This window comes from Anguilla rostrata, chromosome 12, assembly GCF_018555375.3.
Source record: "Anguilla rostrata isolate EN2019 chromosome 12, ASM1855537v3, whole genome shotgun sequence".
NCBI classification, from domain to species: Eukaryota; Metazoa; Chordata; class Actinopteri; order Anguilliformes; family Anguillidae; genus Anguilla; species Anguilla rostrata.
Window position 1 is genome coordinate 28,645,460 of NC_057944.1, and position 22,500 is coordinate 28,667,959.

General features: G+C 47.4%; 1 protein-coding gene across 7 annotated transcripts; it reads left to right on the top strand.

Annotated features, from left to right (window-relative positions):
- The first annotated feature begins 348 nt into the window (after window positions 1–348).
- On the top strand, window positions 349–19,199 carry ccdc9 (coiled-coil domain containing 9). Of its 7 annotated transcripts, none has more exons than XM_064301377.1 (16): window positions 349–487; window positions 2,268–2,333; window positions 2,731–2,835; window positions 4,048–4,197; window positions 5,657–6,076; window positions 6,351–6,434; window positions 6,948–7,115; window positions 7,714–7,898; window positions 9,937–9,998; window positions 10,670–10,714; window positions 11,337–11,460; window positions 11,763–11,904; window positions 12,082–13,036; window positions 13,931–14,086; window positions 14,472–14,567; window positions 17,737–19,199. In XM_064301377.1, exons 2-16 carry the CDS (start codon window positions 2,331–2,333, stop codon window positions 17,739–17,741), a joined length of 2,700 nt encoding a protein of 899 aa, XP_064157447.1. In that variant the 5' UTR covers window positions 349–487; window positions 2,268–2,330; the 3' UTR covers window positions 17,742–19,199. The 7 variants fall into 7 exon arrangements, with proteins under 7 accessions (XP_064157447.1, XP_064157448.1, XP_064157441.1 ...); XM_064301378.1 differs by having other exon boundaries at window positions 14,475–14,567; XM_064301371.1 differs by lacking the exon at window positions 17,737–19,199 and having other exon boundaries at window positions 14,472–15,922.
- Window positions 19,200–22,500: the final 3,301 nt, after the last annotated feature.

Here is a 22,500-nt window from a genome sequence, read left to right on the forward strand (position 1 = left end):
GAAAAGTTGATTAGTCTGCAAGTTTATTTGGCCGATGATTTAGCCTACATTTATATGTTGAAGTCAACGACATTTATCCAAACAGTCGTTTTTACATGTACCTTGATTCCACAGTTATTTTTACGATTCTTTACCTTTTCTGTTTACATTTCTTATAGAAAGCAGAAAGCTACATACCAAAAAGAGAAAAATATGTAGTCCCCGCGAACGCATAAAGTCTTATTTTGTATATTCAATCATTTATTTGTCCTGCCTTGTGGTCTCTGAATTACTGTAAACCTACTCCAGAAAAAGTCGCAGGGTTTATTCCCTGCCTCTTTAAATATATAAAAGGTTCAGAATTTGGCAGGAAGCTGGAGTAGAGCATACAGGAAGTGGATACGAGGACACACTTTTGTGAGGGCCGAAACTAACGCGCTGTATCAAGCATTGTAGCAAGACTCAACAGGCCCAGCGACGGATATAATCTTAATACGCGGATAAACAGGTAAACATGCATGTTCCAATTCAGCCTAATACCGTGACCCTTTCTTAATTTCTTTGTTAAATAGGCCTAGCTTTCATTCTGACGGTAGGTTTTCTATCTGTATTAGCCTATTTCTTCCACAAAGAAATGTCTTTTTAATGTAGCGATTCAGGACCGTTGATCTACCTTAAACTTGGTAACATTTAGGCTATTGATATCATCGGACAAGTTGTGAAACCGTACTTTCCCAAGCTGAGACTTCAACACGAATGCAGTAACTATTTAGAGGACTAGAAGTCGTATGCGATGCTGAGTTTGGTACTTTAAAACCCCCGCAAGACTATTTGCATGGTTGTTTCACTAATACGCTTAAGGGGGACTTCTCCATAAGGAGCGATTGAGCTATTTAACGTGTCATGAAAGATTGAATACACGGAAATTTCGAACGTTATTACGCCACTTGGTTTAGCTGTGATGCTAAACTGGTTTGTTTTAATCGGTACACACCATAAACAAATATTTATTCATTCGTCTCCTCATTCCTCCTGTTGCAAATGAAACCGCCTTGAGGTCTGAACCGTGCACTGAAGATTTATATTGGCTGTCTATAGAGAAATAAAACATTATCCTTCAAACGCAAATAATTTGTGAATGTATTCCCGCCCCCCATATTCTTCGTTATTTTAAGCCCTTCTCCTGCGACGACTTGTTTTATCTATGTATCTATTGGTCCCGTATTTTCCCGTGTATTGTATACTGTTGTGAAACCCACATACTGAAATAGCAGTTTGTATTTTTGGAATGTTTTGAAGTATCATGAAAAGTCATTGTGTGACGATATCCTTGTATTTTTTCAACAGTTCACGTTACGTTTATAAGTGCATAACAACCTAAATGCCCCCCAAATGTCCAACCAATGTGGGCTATAGCTGCTGCCATAAATTGACCCGCGGAAAATCTCCTTTATTTTCACTACCCAGTGTTGACAGGTATGATGCCAGCAGCCATACCACTACGCACTCTGCTCCTGCCGACTGGCTGAAGTTAAGCAGGTGTGGGCTTGGTTAGTACTTGGATGGGAGACCACCAGGGAATACTGAGTTGCTGCTGGAAGTGGTGTTGGTGGGCCAGCAGGGGGCGATCTTCCCTCTGGTCTAATAAACCCCAATGCCCCAGTGCAGTGATGGGGACACTGTGCTGTAGGAGATGCCGTCTCTCGGATGAGACATTAAACCGAGGTCCTGACTGTGGTCATTAAAGATCCCATGACACTAATCGCAAAGAGTAGGGGGTTCCCCGGTGTCCTGGCTAAAATCCCAGATCTGGCTCTTGCAAAAACTTGCCACCTATTCATCCCCTGATTTAATTGGCTAAAAAATGTTCTCTCCCTCCAGTGGAGCTGCTCAGTGGCGAACATTAGAGGATTGTGGTTGTACTGGGCATCTCCCAGGTGTGAATGTGTGTGAGTGTGAAGCAGGGCGTTCCTGCAAAAGAGCATCCGTGATCAGTGAACCTACCCTGGGTAAATAAAGCTTAAATAAATGAAACGATGAGGTTGTTCCTACAAGGGAATACAACCGTGAATGGTAATACAACTAGTATCAATGCAGTGTTAAACAAGGATACTAAGAATTAGGGCGAAATGACATGACCTATTTAGTGTTTGCCAGAGTCTTTGTGACAGTGTTTATATGAAAATGAAAGTGAATTGAATGGAATGCAAAACGACCCGTTTGCGCTAAATCGTCGTCTACTAAAATGTTCTGCGGTCAGATCACATCATTTGGTTATGTCCTCATAGGGTTCGTGCATCAGCTTTGAGAGGGAGGTTTTCTCGAGCTCTTAACAAGGCAGGCTCGCGGCCATGGTGAGTTCCCAACCGCTGTTCATCGACAGCTTTTGGTTTTTTTGTTGTTTCTCAATTTATAATTGGCACCTGTGCTGACATTTAGTTTATTTTTGTATATGTTGCTGTGGGTGTCCGAACATCCCAATGTTGTAATCGCATATACTTGATGCATGTATATTATGGTCAAAAGAAAAACGTAGGAGTACCGATGAATAATTATTTGTTTGGTAAATCGTTGTATTTTGGATCATTTAATTTATCAGATTCCAAACTTAATGGTCACCTGTTTGTCGTGGGCTTCTGGCTTCGATGAAATTTCTTTCCCAACTTCGGCATGTTCAGCTATGGCTCCTGTGTTTCTAATACGCCGTTTCACTGTTTGATCTCCATGTGCCCCTCTCTTCTGGGCCCCCAGTCTACAGTAGTGGATCTGAAAACGAAGGAGGAGAAGGATGCCGAGCTGGACAGGCGGATCGAGGCACTTCGGAAGAAGAATGAGGCTCTGGTCCGGCGATACCAGGTGAGCAAGCCAAGTGAATCAGCCTGATGAGTGCTGCCGTGCACACCCTCTGGCCCTTAATGACCTCTACAGAACCTGACCTCAGCATTCGGTAGGACTCCTGTACCCCCTGCCACATTGACTCAGATTCTCCCAGCTAACCATGACAGATCCCGGCACGGGGTTGGTATGTCTCTCATTGGTGCTTGTTGGCTCTTGCCAAGAGTCCTCTGGACACAGACTCAGTCTATGCTGATTGGAGTTAATGCATTAAGCCATGGAAATGTATTTCAAAATTTAGGCGGCAGTGTAGTACAATGAGTTGGGGTCAGTGTTTCTTGCCCAAATGTCGCAGGTTCAAATCCCAGACAGGCACTGTCGTTGTACCCTTGCATTAGGTGCTATTTGTGAATGCAGCTGTATAATTTGATACCATAGTGAAATACAAAATTTTCTAAGATGGTCTCGAAAAGAGCTTTTGCTAAATACAAGTTATGTAATGTAAAGATAAATCGTGGCTGGCCTTCCCACTTCTTGGCGTGCAGTTCATAGTGCTTAGGAAAGCAGCACTAGTGCGGTCGTATAGTATGACCGTTAGGGAGCTGGATTTTCATCTGACTGGTCACATGTCACAGGTTAGATTCCCAGGTAGGTGTTGCTGCTGTATCCCTAAGCAAGGGGCTTAACCTGCACTGCTTCAGTAATATCTCTGTGAGGGGATTGTGTCTGGATAAGAGCGTCTGCTAAATGTCAAAATGGAACATGGTGCTGAATAAGCAAATAATCACAGGGGAGGGGGAGGGGTATTTTGAACTTAAAAAAAAGTAAATGTAAATGTATTAACTGCATGCACTGACTCTTAATCCTGTTATGCTATTTCTCAGTGGTTAGTTAGCGACTATTTACGTGGAGATTATATCCTAGTTTTATGCGCCACCCTTGGCAAGGTAGATTAGTGTGTTCATCCAGTGAATACCACCAAGCAGTGAAACTAGGTAATTCATTTGAAGTATTCAAATATGATTGTGAAAAGGTGTTTGTTTTACCAACATAATTTGCATCTGTATTTGAATGCATCTCAGCTACGCCCTTGCTTTTTATGACATCATTCTTTCACTTTCCAGTGACATTCAGTTTTATGTGCAGAGGTATAGTTGTAAATCCACTGTAAGTCTATAACTATCCACTAAATCTACCCTTTTGCTCTTCACCCTACCATTTCCCCGGTGTCAGGAAATCGAGGAAGACAAAAAGAAGGCGGAGCAAGAGGGGATTGCTGTGACAACAGCCCGCAAGCCACGCCCCCACGATGCAGAGGTCGACCGCAGGAGGATGGAGAAGGAGAACTTCACTGTCACCGTGGACCTCTCTAAACCGGCGGGGGTGAGCTCGAGCTAGGGCACTGTTATGACTGTTATGGGCAACTCCTCTGCACGCTGTCTGGCCATGGCACCAAGCACAAGGCGTGGTCCAAAGATAATGTAATGATGGAGCTAACATGGCATTGCCTAATCGCTCGCCTCCCCCCCCCCCCCCCCAAGCTCACTTGCCTTGTGGGAGGATGGCAGTTCATCTCCAGGGTCCTTTCAATCAAAAACCTCTTAACGCTGGCCGATGTGATCATGTTATGCACGGGTGTGCCGAGACCTTTTGAGGGGCAGACGCTCAAACTGGTAAGGAAAGGTCTCGCCAACCTAGAACCTAAAACAGGTTTACAACACCCAGTTTATGTGAACAATATAGTTTCCGAAAATGAATGCATGAGAATTAATAATGATCGTAACAATAATAATACGAACATTAACTAGTTGAAATTAAATCGGAGGGGCACATTAAAGCATTAGTGGCAGCTCCCCTGCATGTGCTTGATGTAATTCCTTGTGGAGGCTTAAAACCAAAGACCAAGTAAGCATGTGGTGCCGTATGTTGCTGGGTCTTGGTATGAAGGATGACTACGGTAACAGTAGTTGATCAGTGGACCCCATGTGTGAAAGTTGCTGCCACTGAAGGGCTCTCTGGAGCATCCATGTGCCACGTCTTAAAATATCTGCCGTTTTTAATCACCCACCCACGGGCCGGCAGGACGGTCTCTGGTGCGGTTTAATCAGTGCCTGTTGTGATTCTGCTGTTCCCAGATGGCCACTCGTAATTGGACCGCCCTCTGTGGTCCTTAAAGGTCACATCCCTAGAACATTCTGGAAGACCTGGACTTACCAAACTTCCCAGACTTAGCAGACACAAACCATCCGGCCACACTGTACCATTTTTGGTACTGCTGCGCATGTGTGGTGATTTAGGTGGATCATCAAGCAGGGGTATATTAAACGTGCCTGTTGAGACATGGCCTTAATTTTTTGATTGTGAAATGGCCCTTTGCATTAACTGATGCCTTGAGTACACCTGGTGGTAATTTGCCAACGCAGTCAATCATATTTATTTGCCGATATAATACGTGGAGGCTGGCCTCTTAATGAAATTATCTGGCACTTGTAGGTTCCCAGAGGTAAAGCTGACGCGTGTGTCGGTGCCAGAACGCCTCCTTGCTTGTGATTACTGCTACTAAATAATCACATTAGACCTTCCCTGCGCCTTATTCCGTGTCTGTTGCTGGGCTGATTTATTACTGCTTGTACAACCAGACACTTTTCCTGGCTTTTAATTGAGTGCCTTAAAGCACAAAGTTGACTTATTCACTTTAATGTGCTCCACACTGTGGTTTTTGTGTATTGTCAGGATGAGCCCTTGGTGTGCCTCATGTAACAGGCAGTTTCATTCGGGCCTAGAACAGGTAGAGCAACTGCGGGCTGTTCACATGGGTCGTGACTCAGTTTCCTGCCCGCAGGAGAAGCGTGTCATCAACGACAGGAAGCCAGCGACGCCCCGCGGCGGCAGAGGGACGGAGGAAGGCGAGGGCCCCAGGCCGCAGGGCGAGAGCCCGCCCAGGAGGGCCGGGTCGGGGCGGCTGAACAGGGCCATGCCCCGCGGGGGGTCCAGGCAGGACCGGAGGGAGCCCCGTCACGACAGGGCGGAGCCTCGGCCAGACCGGCCTCTCTGGGACAGCGAGCCGGGGGAGGGGCCCGGCCGGATCGAAAGGGCTCCCCGTGGCGGTCGGAGGGGGAGAGGAGGAGGCGGCGGTGGAGGAGGAGGAGGAGGAGGAGGCGGCGGTGGAGGAGGAGGAGGAGGAGGCGGAGGAGGTGGCGGCGGCGGAGGCGGAGGTGGAGGAAGCGCACCCCAGGGAGGCATGGGCGACAGGAAGTCCAAGGTTAGTTTACACTCCTAAAATGGGAGAACACTGACACCGAGCACGACGGGAGAGGCGTGACCACACTGCGTCAGTCCATGTTAAGTGAACAGGAAGATTATAAGCCTTGTGCTGTCCCTGTGTATTGAGCACTAATGTGGCATAGCTCCAAAGTGACACACGCTCCTTTCAAGATATTTCCATTGTGTGCATATCCGCTGCGTGTCCACGCCTTAGCCCTTGGCGTGGGCCCCTCCGGGCCGCAATTACAAAAGCCTGTCTGTTCCTCCGTCAGGAGTGGGAGGAGAAGAGGCGCCAGAACATCGAGAAGATGAACGAGGAGATGGAGAAGATTGCGGAGTACGAGAGGGGTCAAAGGGTAAAGAAGCCACCTCTTATTCCTCTCTTAGTTACTCCAGTTTATTTTTCACTTCCCAGGCATTTTATGCCAGCTGGATCTGGCAGTCTGGTGGGATGATGCGTGATTAGCAGTGCCGGGGTCCAGGTTGGGTGGGGTTCTGTTGACAGTGGGTAGCTCTTGGGCCCGTAGGGGTAAATGGACCTGGTCAAGGCCAAGGCCAGAGTTATCACAGGTTATTTGTTATCACAACACAGATGTTAGTGTCCATCTTTCAATGGGAGAATGAAGTTAATAATGACAAACAGCAGCAACTTCCCCCTTTCTCATACCTGTGGTCGCTTTAGAGCGCAGCATGGCGCATACGTGCACGTGTACGCGGTAAGGATGTTGAGGTCCCGGCAGTCTGTGTGGTGTAACCCTTTGGGCACCAGCTGGACTTGGCCTGACTGTGGAAATGCAAGCGTCGTCTAAAGAGAGACGCTGCGCAGCGAAGGGCAGATTATTCAGGCGCCGTCGCGTTGCGTCCCACAGGGAGACGGAGACAAGCACCCGAACCGCAACTTCCTGGACGACCCGCGGCGCTGCGGGCCCATCCCAGACATGGACCGCAAGGAGGGCAGCCGCCGGCACGTCCGCAACTGGGGCGGCGTGGACTTCGACAACGTGAAGACGGGACCGGAGATGGAGAAGGAGTGGATGGTGAGCCGTGGGCGGGGCTCTGGCTTCAGGGCTTCAGTAGAGAAGCTCAGGAGGGTGTTGAGCGGTCTTCCCTTTAGGAAGTTATGTGAATATTGTATTAAAAAAATTCCAGACTAGGTAAAATAACTTGGGCTGTTAAATGATTTAATGCTTTTAACCCATTTTTCTCCCCGATTTTGGAATGGTCAATCATATATTTTTTTTTGTCACTGCTCATTGCCGTCGCTATCGACTTGGGAGAGCGCGGGCGAGCACACGTTCTCCACTGACGCGTGTGATGTCAGCCGCTGCTTCTCATCACACCGCACCTCGCAACTTGGGCTCTCTCAGACGATGACATGTCAGGTGCAGCTAGACGGGCTTATAGGCGCCCGGCTGACCTGCGCGGCGGGATGTGGGCGCCCCACTCGAATGAAACCATAGGCCTACCCCAAATCTGAGTATTCGTAAGCATGTAAATGTTAATAAAGGGTTACAACAACACTGAAGGATTGTCAAGGGCAGGAATGGCTGTGTTAATACTCTGTCCTCATCTAGACAGAAAGGGGGTATCAGTCCACTGCTCAATTTCACACCCTGTTCCCCCCCCCCCCCAAAGCAGTCTCGGCGGCCGGGCTCCAGAGGCTCGATGGACATGACCCTGTCCATGACGGGGCGGGAGCGGGCCGAGTACCTGCGCTGGAAGAAGGAGAGAGAGCAGATCGACGAGGAGCGGCTGGCCCGCCACCGCAACGCCACCGGCCAGTGGAGGCGCGAGTGGGACGCCCAGAAAACCGAAACCATGTGAGCGCCGCACGCGCACGCACGCGCATACACACACGCGCATACACACATACACACACACACACGCACGCACACGCACGCACACACGCATACACACACGCGCACGCGCACGCACATACACACACACGCACACACACACGCATACGCACGCATACACACATACACACACGCATACGCACACGCACGCACACACACGCACACACGCGCATACACACACGCGCACACTCACACACACGCATACACACACGCGCATACACACACACGCGCACGCACACACACACATACACACACACGGGCACACACGCATACACACACGCACGCGCATACACACACGCACGCACACACACGCACGCACGCGCATACACACACACGCGCACGCACACACACGCATACACACACGCGCATACACACACGCGCGCACGCACACACACACACACATACACACACACGCGCACACACGCATACACACACGCACGCGCATACACACACGCACGCACACACGCATGCTCACGCATACACACATGCACGCGCACACGCACGCACACACACACACCGCATACACACACGCGCACGCACAGCGCACACACACACGCATACACACACGCGCACGCACACAGGCATACACACACGCGCACGCACACGCATACACACACGCACGCACACACGCATGCTCACGCACGCACACACGCACGCACACACGCATACATACACACACGCACGCGCACACACGCATACACACACGCACGCGCACGCACGCACACACGCACACACGCACGCGCACACACGCACACACGCACACACACGCACGCACACACGCACGCGCACACACGCACACACGCACGCGCACACACGCACACACGCACACACACGCATACACGCACACACACGCATACACACACACGCGCACGCACACACATACACACAAGCACACGCACACATGCACCCCTGCTGGGATTGTCTGTCACATATTTCTCCAGTTAGCTATAACAAAGCATCTAAGTGTACTCCTCACCCACATAATTGGTGACAAGCTGCTCTCTATTACACCAAACATTTAGATGCCTTTTGTCCCTGTTCGGCACTATAGTGGCTTAAACTACTGCCAGCCTGGTCCCCGCTCTTTTATTAAAATTTTGCGGTGAGCGCTTCAGGCTTGTTCTCTTGTCCCTGGAGAAGTTGCCGTGGCTGAGTTTTCTTTATTGATCACAGTCCTGGCTGTTTATAGCACTATTTCCCCCCCCCCGTTTGAGTAGCCCTGCTGAGCCGTGCATGTTTTCGGTGTCTGTGACTTTAACTGCCTCTTTTGGACGTCCCTGGAAGGTGGTGTGGTGAATGCTAGTGATTCCTGGGAAGTTGTGTGTGCCTTTTGTCTGCTCATTTCATGCAGAAGCCTGTGGAGGTTTAGCTTACTGGCCATTCAATTATAATGTTTTTGAGCAAGCTATTGAGTGGGGAGTGGGCGGTACCGAGTGGTCTCGCTATTATACTGTAATATTATCTTGTGATTCATTACAGAATTACCCAAGTCACTGTGAGACAACTGGACGTGAAAATGAGCTTTGCCTGAAGAAACAGGAAGTCTTGATTTCCCTTCAGCATAATTTAATTAAATTCTGCGCTCACTCGTTCTGTCTCTTGCCATTGTATCTGGAGTGTTAGACGGCCCATGGCTCGCATGAGGATTTATTTTTAATATTTTTAATTGACTAATTTTATCGGGTTGCGCCTACATTGATGCATTGTGCAATAGTTATGAGATTCATTTCACATTCTGCATCTGCGGTCACTGTACCACCAGGAAGGTGAACTGTATGTATGTATGATGCACACTCGCGTTGGGGAAGAAAACATGGTGAACAGAACTGCACACACACAAACATACACACACACACGCATACATGCATGCACACAGACGTGCACACACACACACACAGACACACACGCATACACAAAAGACCCTTTACCAGAAGTCTGGTATAACCCTGGCTGACAGCGTGTGGGAGATCTGCTGGTGTAACCCTCGCCCTGCCGTTCACAGGTTCAAGGAGGAGGCGGCGGCTGTGGCCACAGAGGGCACATCGGACCCGGGCGTCAGGAGGGGTAAGCCACGCTCCTCCCCCCCCCCCCCGCTCTGTGACAGGGATGGCTTCTTACTTCCCAAAAGGAACGCTTTCCCAAACACTTGGCGTCTAATGCTTTATTGCCCTCATTAAAAACACTCCTTTCAGGGGAAACCATGTGGGGTAGTCCACAGGGTGGCTGACTCTTCCCCCCTGTCTCTGTAACCCTCAATGCTTTCCTCCTGTCTGGATAAAATATAGGACTTGGGCACTTTCAGCATCAGACATTGGTTTTATTGCAGCTTTGTGCTCATGCCATGATGTCGTGATTTGTCATGTTATTTCTTATGTAAAAAAATATTCAGTTTTGTCTGTTATGCAAAGTGATTCACCCAGATATATTTGTATATAACAACAGCAGCAAAACAACAACAGCGACAACAACACTTTTTTTAACCGTTTGGTGTGTTTTTTAAATTTTTTTATAGAGATTATTAAATTCCTTGTGCTAGCACCTGTTGATAGTAATATGTCTGGGACAAATGAATGATCAGGACCCTTACCTGGCATTTAATTACACGTAAATGTCAATACGGTATTTTTAGGTACGCTAGTTCCCCATCTTGTTTTGGCAGAAGTATATTTCCTGTGTTAATCATGAGTTCTTTTGAGATGGTGGTTTGCAGTTACGTTTTTTTATGTCCTCCACAGCCAGGGGGCGCAATGCCAATACGCAGAGAGGCAGCAGGGCCTCAGGTCAGCCTTATTGCATGGGAGTGCATCTGAAGCCCTCTCTCCCTCGCTGGAGAGTTGTAGACAAGTGGTGGCCAACGGATAGAGCAGTTTTAATGTTAAACGTGGAACTAACTATTTTATCATCCCACTTAAACCCAGGAGTTGTTCACTTATGGTCTGCGGTAGATGAATAATCGTTTCTAGGCTTCCTTGAAAAAGTTGTAACTTGGAGAAAACGCTATCTGAGATACGCCTCTCATTCAGACCTGAGTGACCGTTTTCCGGTGACGTATTCTTCCACTGCTCTGCCAGAGATGACGTTGGCCTCACTTGGCGAATGCGCTTTGCAACGCTCACCGACCGCTTTGGCTGTGGCGTGAACTGCGGCGTTTTGCTATTCACGGCATTCACTGCATCATTGAAATGTCCTGCGCAGCGCGTAACCCCTTTGCCTCCTAAGAGGCCGTGTTTTGTGTGAAGCACGTTACTGTCCGTCCCTGGAGACAGACAGTCCAATTTATCACTGTGGCAGGTGTGGCCCTCCCTTTGATTAACATCAGCCCCCTATTAACGTTGTCCTCTCTGCGGTTTCCTGACATGTTAATCTCCATCTCTCGGATTTCTCCATTCTTCACTCCTCCAGATGACAGTAAGAGGCCTCCTAAGGCCCCCACGATCGGGGACTTCCTGGGACAGGGCAAACCCAAAGATGGGGGTCGTGGCGGTAGGGGGCGCGGAAGGGGGCGGACCCAGAACAAAAGCTACAGGTACGGACCCGAATGGCCGGCACCCTGCATCTCATTGGACCAGTTAATCTTCTGGCCGCTGGGAAATGCTGACGTGTCCCCTCTGCCGATGCCATGCTCTTGATATTTGTGTTCGTATTTAATCTTCTGCGGATCGTAGACGCTGAGCGGCTGGATGTGTTGTGATTTCTGGGCTTTTTGGCTCAGCGAGGCATGCGGTCCTGTGTGCAATGCGTGTCCGTAACCCCGCTAGTCAGTCTCATTAGGATTAGCGCCACAGCCTGCTGTTTGCACTTTAATTAGACCAACTGTTCTCTTTACAGTATGCACGATAATCGCTGGGAGGCTGAGAAGGAGGATGAAAGCGAGAAGGAGCAGGAGAAGGTGAAGGAGAAGGAGAGCGAGGTGAAGGAGAGGGAGAGCGAGGTAAAGGAGAAGAAGGCCCCTCCCTCCTCTACAGATAAGGTACGGCATCCCTCACCTGAGCGTGTGCGATGAGGGCCAAACCACTGTAATGATGTTTGTAATTTTAATGAGGAATGTTCCGGATGTGCATACGGGTGCATTCTCATCCATTCAGCATTCTGCATTGGCACCATGCTGGTATTTTGGGTGTGAGATGAACAGATGCATCCCTTTCAGGTTGAGGTAGTCGTGGAGACGGCCAGAAGTGGAGGAGCAGCGGAGGACGACGAGGACGAATGGGAGGACGCCAGTGAAGGCGAGGAGGTAGAGGTGGATGAAGAGGAGGAGGAGGTGGAAAGTGAGGAGGAGGAGGATGTGGCAGAGAAGGTGGCCATGCAGGAAAAGGAGAAGGAGAAGGCAAAGGGCAAGACTACCCCCACATCCCCAACTGCCTCCCCCTCCCGCCCCCAGGGGGCGACAGATGGGGCCAAGGAGCAGCGTACCCCTCGGCCAAGGGTGCATATACCCTCTCCCCAAAGCGCCCAGGACTCCCCAGAGTCCACCAAGCCTCTCAGCCCCTTCTCGCCCATGGAGGGGTACCACCCAGTGTCGGACTGGGGTGAGGAGATGGAGATGCAGTCCCCGCGGGTCTCCCTGGGGGAAAGCCCCCTGAAGCCCAACAGTGCAGGAGCAGAGGGGAGCCCCGTTGCCCCAAAACCAGGGAGCCCCGATACCCAAAAACCAGGGAGCCCCGCTGCCCAAAAACCAGGGAGCCCCGATACCCAAAAACCAGGGAGCCCCGTTACCCAAAAACCAGGGAGCCCTGATGCCCCAGAACCGGGAAGCCCCATTACCCAAAAACCAGGGAGCCCCGATGCCCCAGAACCAGGGAGCCCCATTACCCAAAAACCAGGGAGCCCCGATGCCCCAAAACCAGGGAGCCCCGTTACCCAAAAACCAGGGAGCCCCGATGCCCCAGAACCGGGAAGCCCCATTACCCAAAAACCAGGGAGCCCCGATACCCCAGACCCGGGAAGCCCCATTACCCAAAAACCAGGGAGCCCCATTACCCAAAAACCAGGGAGCCCCGTTACCCAAAAACCAGGGAGCCCCGTCCCAGTGGAGCCCCATTGCGAGAAGCAGACCCCCAGTCTCCCAGCTGAACAGGGGACAGAGACGAGTGAACAGACAGGTAAACTCAACAAGCCCCACTTTCGGGAACAGAGATGGGCTGCTAGAATCGCATTAATCAGGGTTGCAGTCTAGAGATGGACTTTTAGGATCTTCTTCCTACTAGCTCAGGCATGTCAAACTCCAGTCCTGGAGCACCACGCTGTCTGCTGGTTTTCAGTATGTTTCAGTACAAGTGATTATCTCACCTTGTTCTGTACTGGCTGCTAATGGAAAGGAAACCACAAATACACTGCAGCCCCTCAGCACTGGAGTTTGACACCCCTGTACTCGCTCCTCTGCTTGGATTTGCCCTTTAATCTCACCTTTGCGGGGTACATTTTGGTGTTTCTGCACGTTAGTCATGGGCTGGGAAAGAGGTCTGCTACCCAGGTCCTGGAGAGCCACAGGGCCTGCTGGTTTTTGTTTTCACCTTAATATCTGCAACCATTTCAGGTCCTGCAAACCAGGTGAAGTGAATTAAATGTTCAATCAACCAGTTGATTTCGCAATTATCTGGTTAGTCACAACAAAAACAAGCAAGGCCCTGGGCTTGGAGGTCAAATACCTGGCAATAGAAATGGGCAAAATTAATATTAAATTCATTTTCACCTCCTGTAGTTTGGTAAGATACCTGCCTCTGTCGGTCCCATTCATAGTGCCCTGCGTCCTCAGTGCATTTTTGTCATTCTTCAGAGCCATTAATAAGGTAGAACTTAATGACCCTGTTAGTGTTGGACGGGTACTCCATATTTTATGATCCGGAGGCACTCCAGGAGTCAATAGCTGGTGCTTCATTGCTAAGGCGACTTGGCTGCAGTTGGTGTGTTGCAGCATTAAGGTTTTTCTGTGGTCAGTTTGTTATGGTTGCTGTTTTGATGCACTCAGAGCGGTTTGGACTTCCTCTTCCCCACAGTCATAGTCTCTCAGTCCCAGGAGGAGGCTGACATCCCGGACTCTCAATGCCATGATGCTGCTGCTGTGATAGAACCAACTGAGCAGGCCCACCACTCCCCAGAGGTGGAGGAGGAACCCGTCCCTACAGGCCAGGTTGCCCTGACCGACTCAGAAGGTTTGTGTACAACAAGTGCACTTTCTCTTTGATATGGTTCAACTTTTAGGATTTATCACTCTAGGCAAATAAGCACCTAATGTTTTCCATAATGGGGCCAATTCACCCTTTGACTAGTGGGTTTTTTGGAATGTATTTCCAAAATTCAAAGGCTGTGTTCTAGAACTCCACTGCTGTCAATGACCAGTAGTGATTGTTACATCAGCGTTAGAATGTTTAGAACATTCTCATCACATATTTGTGATCATACACCTTGAAGGGCTGGAAGCAGTTTTTTCACGGGCTGTGGACCACTCGTGGAATGAGCCGTTCTGGGCTTACATTTACTCCTTGTACCTCCGCCTTCCTCCAACCTGGTGCCTCTTTTCCATCTCTCTTCCCGAAGCAGCTGACGCCCCCGTGCCATCGACGGACTCGGATGAGAACCGGACGCCGGCCGACACAGCGACGGAGATGGAGGTCCCGGAGCAGCCGTCCTCAGGTGCGGTCCAGATCACGGGCTTCCAGACGGTGGCTTTCCGTAAGAAGTCGCTTACTCTGGCTGAGCTCTAACCATTGACAGCCGAAACTACTCCTCTTTAATTAAAACAATCCTTTCCCCCTCTCTTTCTGTCTTTTTTCGGTGACTCGCTCTCCCTGCTCATCTCTTGGCTCGGCCTCCCTTAATTTGGCTCTTGGCCTCTCCGCTCTAACCTGTGTGTCTCACCCATAGCACCACGCTTCTAACCAGCAGGAGAGCTCTTCCCCCTCGAACATTTCACCTGTGAACATTCCTCCTGGACTGCGTGCACTAACCTCCAACTGACCCAACTGACCACTTCCTGTCCTTTCCCACTGTCACTCCCACTGTCCCTGAAGCACACTCCATCTCAGTCCCCTGGGATCCTCTTCATTTTCAGCTCTCCTTCCTGCCCTGTTTTTTCTTTTTCTGGGGAGATCCTGTTTGATGGCTTCAGCATGAAATGAACACCGCATGCAGTTCCAACTCTCATTAAGTGGGATGTTTTCTTAATGGCATAATGGATGGAATATGGATGCTAATGAGATGAGAGAACAACCCAGAATCAAATTGCTGCCCCCTCCTTTCTGGCTCCATCTTCACTTGACGCCTGTTTTTTCCTGTCATCTGTCTGAGACGTTGATGCTCTAAATGGGAAAACACTAATCAGAGACTCGCTAACTTACAGAGAAGATGATGAATTATGGTCCTGCTGCCAATTCCAAACATTTCCCAGAGAGCTTAGCAGCCTCATATGTGTCTAATGATACATGTTTACCATTGTGGAAGAAGATTTTTTTTAACTTAAAGTCAGTTCCTGTTACACAGCCAATGTGGTGTTTAAAACCATAATGGAGTATTTATTCAAATCAGCCCTAATTAATTTTAAGGGAAACTGTAAGTTGTACATCCTGTCTAACAGGCTCTGGATTCCTGTTGCTAATGTAATTCTTCGGTGACATCATAATGTTGCGGTTGGGACCAAGTCATGTTGAAAATTGTCTGCTTCCTGTTTGGGCTGGCCTGCAGAATTAGTGCTGAGTAGGAAGTTTGGATGGGTGGGATCAGTGCAATCCCTGCTCCTCCTAAAATGTTGTTCTAGCTTTTCAAAAAATATTGAGAACAGCTTATCCAGTTGTTCTAACTGGAGTTCTTAATCTCACTTTTATAGATGTGATGCCTGCAGTTTGCTTGTAACAAGCTGGCTATTCCTATTGAAAGTATTTTTTCCACATTGCTAGATAGTGAGATATGTCAAACTGTGTAATAATGCAATGATGCCTTCTGGGATATGGTCATTGAACCGTGAATAAAATCCAGATGTGATGTTTACTTTATCTGTTGCCATTTCCTGTCCTATGAATTTTAGTTATGGTTTGTAGAAGGGCACATACTTCCTGTCCTCTGAGTCTGCAGTCTTTCACTGTGTCACTGAGGACTATGTTCATGTGATTTTAGTTTGTCCTGTAATACTGTCCATGGAGTTGAACAGCACATGTATTGCAACTCTTGTGAGAAATGGGCCTGGACAACTATGCTAATGGATCTTTCAAAACTTATGACATCATATATGGTGAACCAGTGAGAGTTATGGACCAGTTTAGACATGAAACAAATACTAATACAACTAAATCTACTAAGTCATGTCATAGTTTTCCCATTTCGTAATGCACATCTCTATGGCTATGCACATCTATTTGCCTAGCCCAAGAATCTCAAACTCAAGTCCTGGAGAATCACTGTGTCTTCTGGTTTAGATGTTTTCCTGCACTCAAGTGCTTTATTTAAGACACTGATTGGCTAAAGAGTCTGCACACCTTGTTTCCAAGGTCTAATTTAGCTGCTGTTTGAAAGGAAAAAGAAAACCAGCAGAGATTGCAGCCCTGCAGGACTGGAGTTTGAGACCTTTGGCCTAGCCTGTATGTGCTAGTCTTTAGTAACATTGTCAAGGTTTGTCAAACATGCTGCCACTGTCATGTCAGGCTCAGCACTTTAGGTGGCTATTGTTTGTGTGTGTGTGTGCGCGCGCGCATTCGTGCATGTTTGTTTTGAGTGTTTTCCTCAGAAGGACAGGTTGGTTAAAGGCCAGGCCAAACCTCCTACATTAACAAACCCTTGCTTTCCAGAATCTGATTAGTGTTAAGTATTTGGTGGCAATTTGAGAGAGAATGATGGCTTAATCACTGAATGATCACTGAATGGCTTAATGCACATTAAAAAGCTTTTATGTGAAAATCAACTTGGACAAATGAGTGTTGATGTAATGGCCCTCTTAAGCCTGTGGGTTTGGAAGGGATCTACAGTAAGTACTCACGCTCCTTCTGTGGTACTTTAATGGAGGTTTCTGGCACTGTTTTCGCCAAACTGGTAGTCCTAAGCCTAGTTTTCCCCTCTTTCTGTTTGTTGGACAAGTTTTAATGTATATGACCATCTACTTCAGTGTGTGAGCCCAAATAATGCATTTCTGGTTGCTGGAAGTAATGTGATTAAAACCAACAAAATTTATAGAACCAATGGATTTAATGGAATAGTCCACTTTCTAGGTCTTCAAAAATATTATTTCAGTTCACTGTATATTTTTGTTTGGTCAAGATTGTTTTTTGTGTGTGATGAAGGATATTTTACATATTTAGAGAAGTTTCTGATGACCTGGTGGGATTGCAAGGGGTCTGTGACGTAAGGCAAGAACTAGTGCGCTCACTGTAGTGCACTCTCCTGACCCTTATGCTAGTGCACGCTCTCCTGACTCTTATGCTAGTGCATGCTCTCCTAACCCTTATGCTAGTGCACACTCTCTCCTGACCCTTAGGCTAGTACACGATCTCTTGGCCCTTAGGCTAGTCCACGCTCTCTTGACCATTATGCTAGTGCACGCTCTCCTGGTGTTAGAGGATGTAGCAGTGATGAAATTGGCTTTCTACATTGGGAAAAAATTAAGAGCGGGGGATGAAAATAGTTTTTCATCAAGGAAATGAACCTGTGGAAAGTGATGAGTTGGTCTCGCGAGACCGGTTTCACGTGCTTTGCTATGTCCCTGCGAAAACCCGTAGGCTCCCGTAGGCTGTGCAGTCAGATGAAACGGCACTGCGTGCTTCCTGCTGCAGATCTGCGTGAGACGGTGACCCCGCCCCCCTCTGCTCTTTCCCGACAGGCTGAGAGGCGGGCGGAGCGCAGTGGTAGCGGTTCACGGGCGCCGTGAAGAGCGGAGAGGAATCGAGGCTGCGTCACTGAGGACTCGCCAGGGGCGGGCGCGTGCAGGCCAGAGGACGGGGAACCGAGACTCAAGCTTTTATTACTCTTCATTGCTTTCCAAAAAAGAAAAAAACAAAGCAGTGCACCCTCTGGAAATGTAAATTCCGAATTTTTTTTTTTTTTGTGCTGGGAAGATTTACATTCAGGTCACAGTATTTCACTGTGAATTCGGAGGCAACTGACAGAATTCAGAATATAAATCATCCCCCCCCCACCACCACTCTCTTCTGCGTTCCTAAATTTGTGAAGCACGGAGGGAGAACGGCTCTGTAGGGTGCAGGCCGGACCCTCCACCACCATCCCCCCTCCCCACACTGCTGTGACTGAATTGCCACAAAGAGTGGTGCTCATCACACCCCGACTCCTGAATGTTTATCCCCCCCACACACAAAATGACACCCTGCTCAACATCCCACCTCTCTCTCTTTTGAGAGTGGCAAAAAAGGGGCTGTCTCCTGATTGTTTCAACAGATTCCAATTGGCAGGGCTGTGGCCAGGGCGGGGCAGTCCACCCTTTACCTAAATTGATTTTTTTTTTTTGTTGCCAGTTCTCTCTCTCTACTGTCACTATAGCCTGACACCACTGGGTCCACAAGGCCTCCACTCTGCTTCTGACTTTTGTGTGCCTCTTTGTGCTGAGGAAAGAATCACCTCTTGTCATAGATGGGCAACAGCCATTTGCTACATCTCCTTGTATGATCGCTCTCAGGAGTAGTGGAGATCATGTGGGTTCACCCATAAGTGGTGGGGGAGGGAGGACTGGAGAGGCTAATGTTCCCGTAAGCGCCCCCCCCCCCCCCAACAATGCCCCAAGTCTAAAGAGACTGATCATTTACCATAACCAAGAGAACACCGCAAAGATTCGTACCGAGGGCAGCAGAATACATACCTCAGTAGACCAGTCTTTTGGTTGGTTTTAGAGTTTTCTTACATTTATTTTGCATGTTATGAATAAACATGGGGTATGGCAGGGAAATTAGTTCTTGTATAACACTGAGGCCAGTGATATACATGTGACAGTACTTTAAAAAGTTTAATTAATCATGAGCTTGAAGAAATGCAACATGTATAATTTTTTTTAAGTGCAACTTACATTCCAGTGTTTTAATGTGTGAAAGCATCTAAAATGCTACTCTTGTTTGTCAAGCAATGCAATGAAATTTTCAGGGGGGGTGGGGGTTTCTTCCCCCATGTGTTGGGGACAGCAAAAACCATGTGACTTTTGTGATTGTATTACATGCATTGAATAGTCCTGCTTCCTTATTACAGCTGTCTTCCTGCGTGAAATGTCACCCTTTACCTGACACTTATCAATTTTTGGAGTGAAGTGTAAATTACATTTCTTCTAAAAGCATGAACTGATTAATGGCTTAAAGTGTCTGTGGAGTGTGTGTCCATGTTGTATCGTCATTTAAAGCACGTAGGACCATCGTGATACAGGCCCCTGTTGTCTCACGGAGCTTCCAAAAGTCATCTAGAGATGACGACAAATCCTAATACTTTGACTAACCTTGTAACGATATGCTCATTTATGGTCTTGCCTCCTTCTTGATGAGGGAAACGTGTTGCCGTCAACATCATTTAGGTACATGACACAATTAATTTTCTTTCAGACTTTGATTCTCTTCGTCAGACGTTTCTCTGCAGATTGCAGGCGTTCTCAAAGATGAAGCACTTTCACATTTCATTCTTGAGTTCGTTCTTAAACACTAATATTTAACAGCCTGGGGAAGCCCACGATGTCTTGTTTGTCCTCCGCTTACAATGGCTATTCATTCGAGGTTTTATATTTAGACCAGGCACTTCAACGCAAAATAACTAGCAACGTTATGTTCAATTTTGCCTGTGGAAAGCTTTCACTTTAAGCTTGTTCGTAGTTTAGAGTCACGAGCGCTGGAGGGGCGAATGTGTTTCACAGCTTTGTTGAAACCCGATGAAGCCCGTTAGCCCTGTGAAATTGTCTATTTAGGCTAAGTATACTTAAAGCGCCTGAAACCGTTTTTATATGGTACATAAATTAACCCTTTTCCATTAATCGAAGCAAGTTTTCATTCGACGCATTTATAACCAATTAAATCTTTTTTTAGTCCGCAAATTACATGTAACGTCAAAGTACAAATGTTCCACATGATGCAATATACTGTAGTTTCATAATCCGTGAAGTCAAATTTGTTTTAAGCAACAAAAAATATATATTTTTGCATACCACGTGCGTTGTAATCCTAACCTGTTAAAAAGAGAGAATCTGAATCCGGTCTGTATTGTGACAGAAACGATGACATTCAGCCATCGTCTGTTTTACAAATTTGCCCATGATCACGTTTACTCACTGCTAGTCGCACCGAAAGGAGGCGTAACTTTGTAACAGCAAGCCAATCGATGTTCCCGGTTGGGCGCGGCTCCTCCCTTTTAAGAGCGCTATAAACAAAAAGCATGTTTCTTATCTTACCGGTGACCCACACTAGAACTGTCGAGCTGGAGTTCCTGCAGCATCCCGCCAGTAACTGGAGGGCAGTAATGGCAATATTTTAAACATAATCAGCGTGAGGCGCAGCAACGCTGGCAAAGGACAGAGTACGACATAACGGAATCTTGCCTTCGCACAGACAAAAACGCCAAGGAATAACATTTCTTGTGTGGACATTCTTATCCAAAAGAGAACTCTACTATGCAAGGCATCAACAAAGACGCAAAGGTGAGGCAGAACGGTACCGATCGGAGGCCCAGTTACCCGGGCGACCAGCGGGTGATGCAGGCGAATAGAGCCACCAAGATCTGGATAAAAGTAGCGATGGCGATTGCCTACTTCCTCTGCGTGTCCGTTGCTGCGTTCTTTTTGGTCATTTACTACGTGTTCGTATGGAATCCAGATGTGACCCATCCTACCAGTACCGACAACATAGGAACTAGCAGCACTGCCACTGCGTGTCCCTCAACGCAATGACAGCTATGGAGGATACTCAGTGTATCCGCCGTCAATATTTATTGCATTGCGCAGGACACGTCAGTTTTCCAAGGACACTTGAGTGGGGACACGTCGCTCCAATAGATGGTCGAAGCGGACGGAATAAATGCCGCTTTTCAACCCACAACAGGGGCAATAAGCATTGCGATTCCACGGAAGCACCTTTCGAAGATGAGGATTTGGATTCACAGTGAAATTCACTTGGGATTGCACACCTTTCATCACTGTTTCACTCTGATATTGACTATATGAAAAGTTGCGCACCTAACCTTGGTTTGCACAGGGGTAATAGCCTGTTTAATTCATCTATGGTTTATGTAACATATCCTTAATATTTCAGGACTCAACTTGTAAACGAACATGTTAATGACATTGTATTAATGCCTGCTAGGTTTGCAGACGTAGACTTTCATAATTCATACAAAGTGAAACTCCCAATATTTTACGCAAAAATGTGTACTGTATGCCTGTTTCCAAATAGGCCTATACAAAAAAGCGAACAAGAATGGAAATTGCGAAAATAAGATGATTTGGGGAGTGAATTTTCTTGGAAATCTAAGTGCCAGTGCATAGCATAGCTTATATTCAAAACACACACATATATATGAACGAGATAGTGTACAATCAATAGGCCTACTATCAATTCAGTTTATACGCCTGAGGCAAAGTCTGTAGTTTATTCTTGTCTTGTCTGAGAAAAACTTCATAGGCTAGGCATTTGTATTAGCTGCATCTTGTATTCGTCTTATTACCCTGTAGGTAATCAATTTTTAGACGTAGGCTAGCCATGAAGTTACTCTATATAAATCATAAAGAGGTCAGTGAAACCTTTTGCTTTACAAATGAATCTACAATGAATCTGTTTTTGACAAAGTATCTATCGTGCAGCGACAGTAGGCCGATTAATAAGACTTATTCTTTTTCATTTTTTATTATTTATTTATTTTTTTTACATTTGCCTACAGCCTATTGGTTGCGTCCACTGTTATGCTGATTTTGCCTATAAGTATCCGGGTCTGACTGCGACCACCAGTTAATGATGAGGAGCACCCGAACTGAAAGCAAATCTGAACAACAAACAGCGAATTTTGAACAACAGGCGAGTTTTTAAAGGGACTGGGCAAGACCGCAGCTCTGGTTCCACAGTGTTAAATGCATCACATCACACTAATCCACCTTCTCTGGAAGTCAAGCCTGTCGATTTACGTAAATTAACGAGACCCGTATAGCCTAACTAACCCAATTATTTTGCACATTGGCTATCGTGCTATAGCCTATCAGAACCTCCAGTAGGCTAGACGTGACTAGTTTATTTAATTTATTGCTACTTGTTTTAAAAAATGTTCAATTTTTCCGGTTTTGTTATGGTTTAACTATTGCCAGCCAAATGTAACTACCCTGTCCCAACGAGAGGGAACTGAAATGCAAGGCATTGGCAAACCAGAGCTAGAAATACTTCACCAAAACAACGATGTTAAATGTGTCGCGTGGCCACGGTTTAACCGATCAGGATTTAATTAAATGTTCAAAAAGAAGATTATTGCTCTCGCCTGAGTCATCACAGAAGGAACAATTCTGCGTGATTTACATGAAAGAGGGGCCAAGGTCGTTAGTAGGACGTTCTGTCCAGTGTCACGTTGAGAAACTCACGGCCTGGGGCGGCACGATGAAGGGGGTCTGTCAAATCAGACAGCATCA

What these genes read in the sequence shown, in the direction of transcription:
- ccdc9 (XM_064301371.1), top strand. An exon ending in ACCTCTCTAAACCGGCGGGG is followed by an intron (nt 4,198 to 5,656) that starts GTGAGCTCGAGC and finishes TCCTGCCCGCAG; the next exon opens with GAGAAGCGTGTCATCAACGA. An exon ending in GAGAGGCAGCAGGGCCTCAG is followed by an intron (nt 10,715 to 11,336) that starts GTCAGCCTTATT and finishes TCACTCCTCCAG; the next exon opens with ATGACAGTAAGAGGCCTCCT.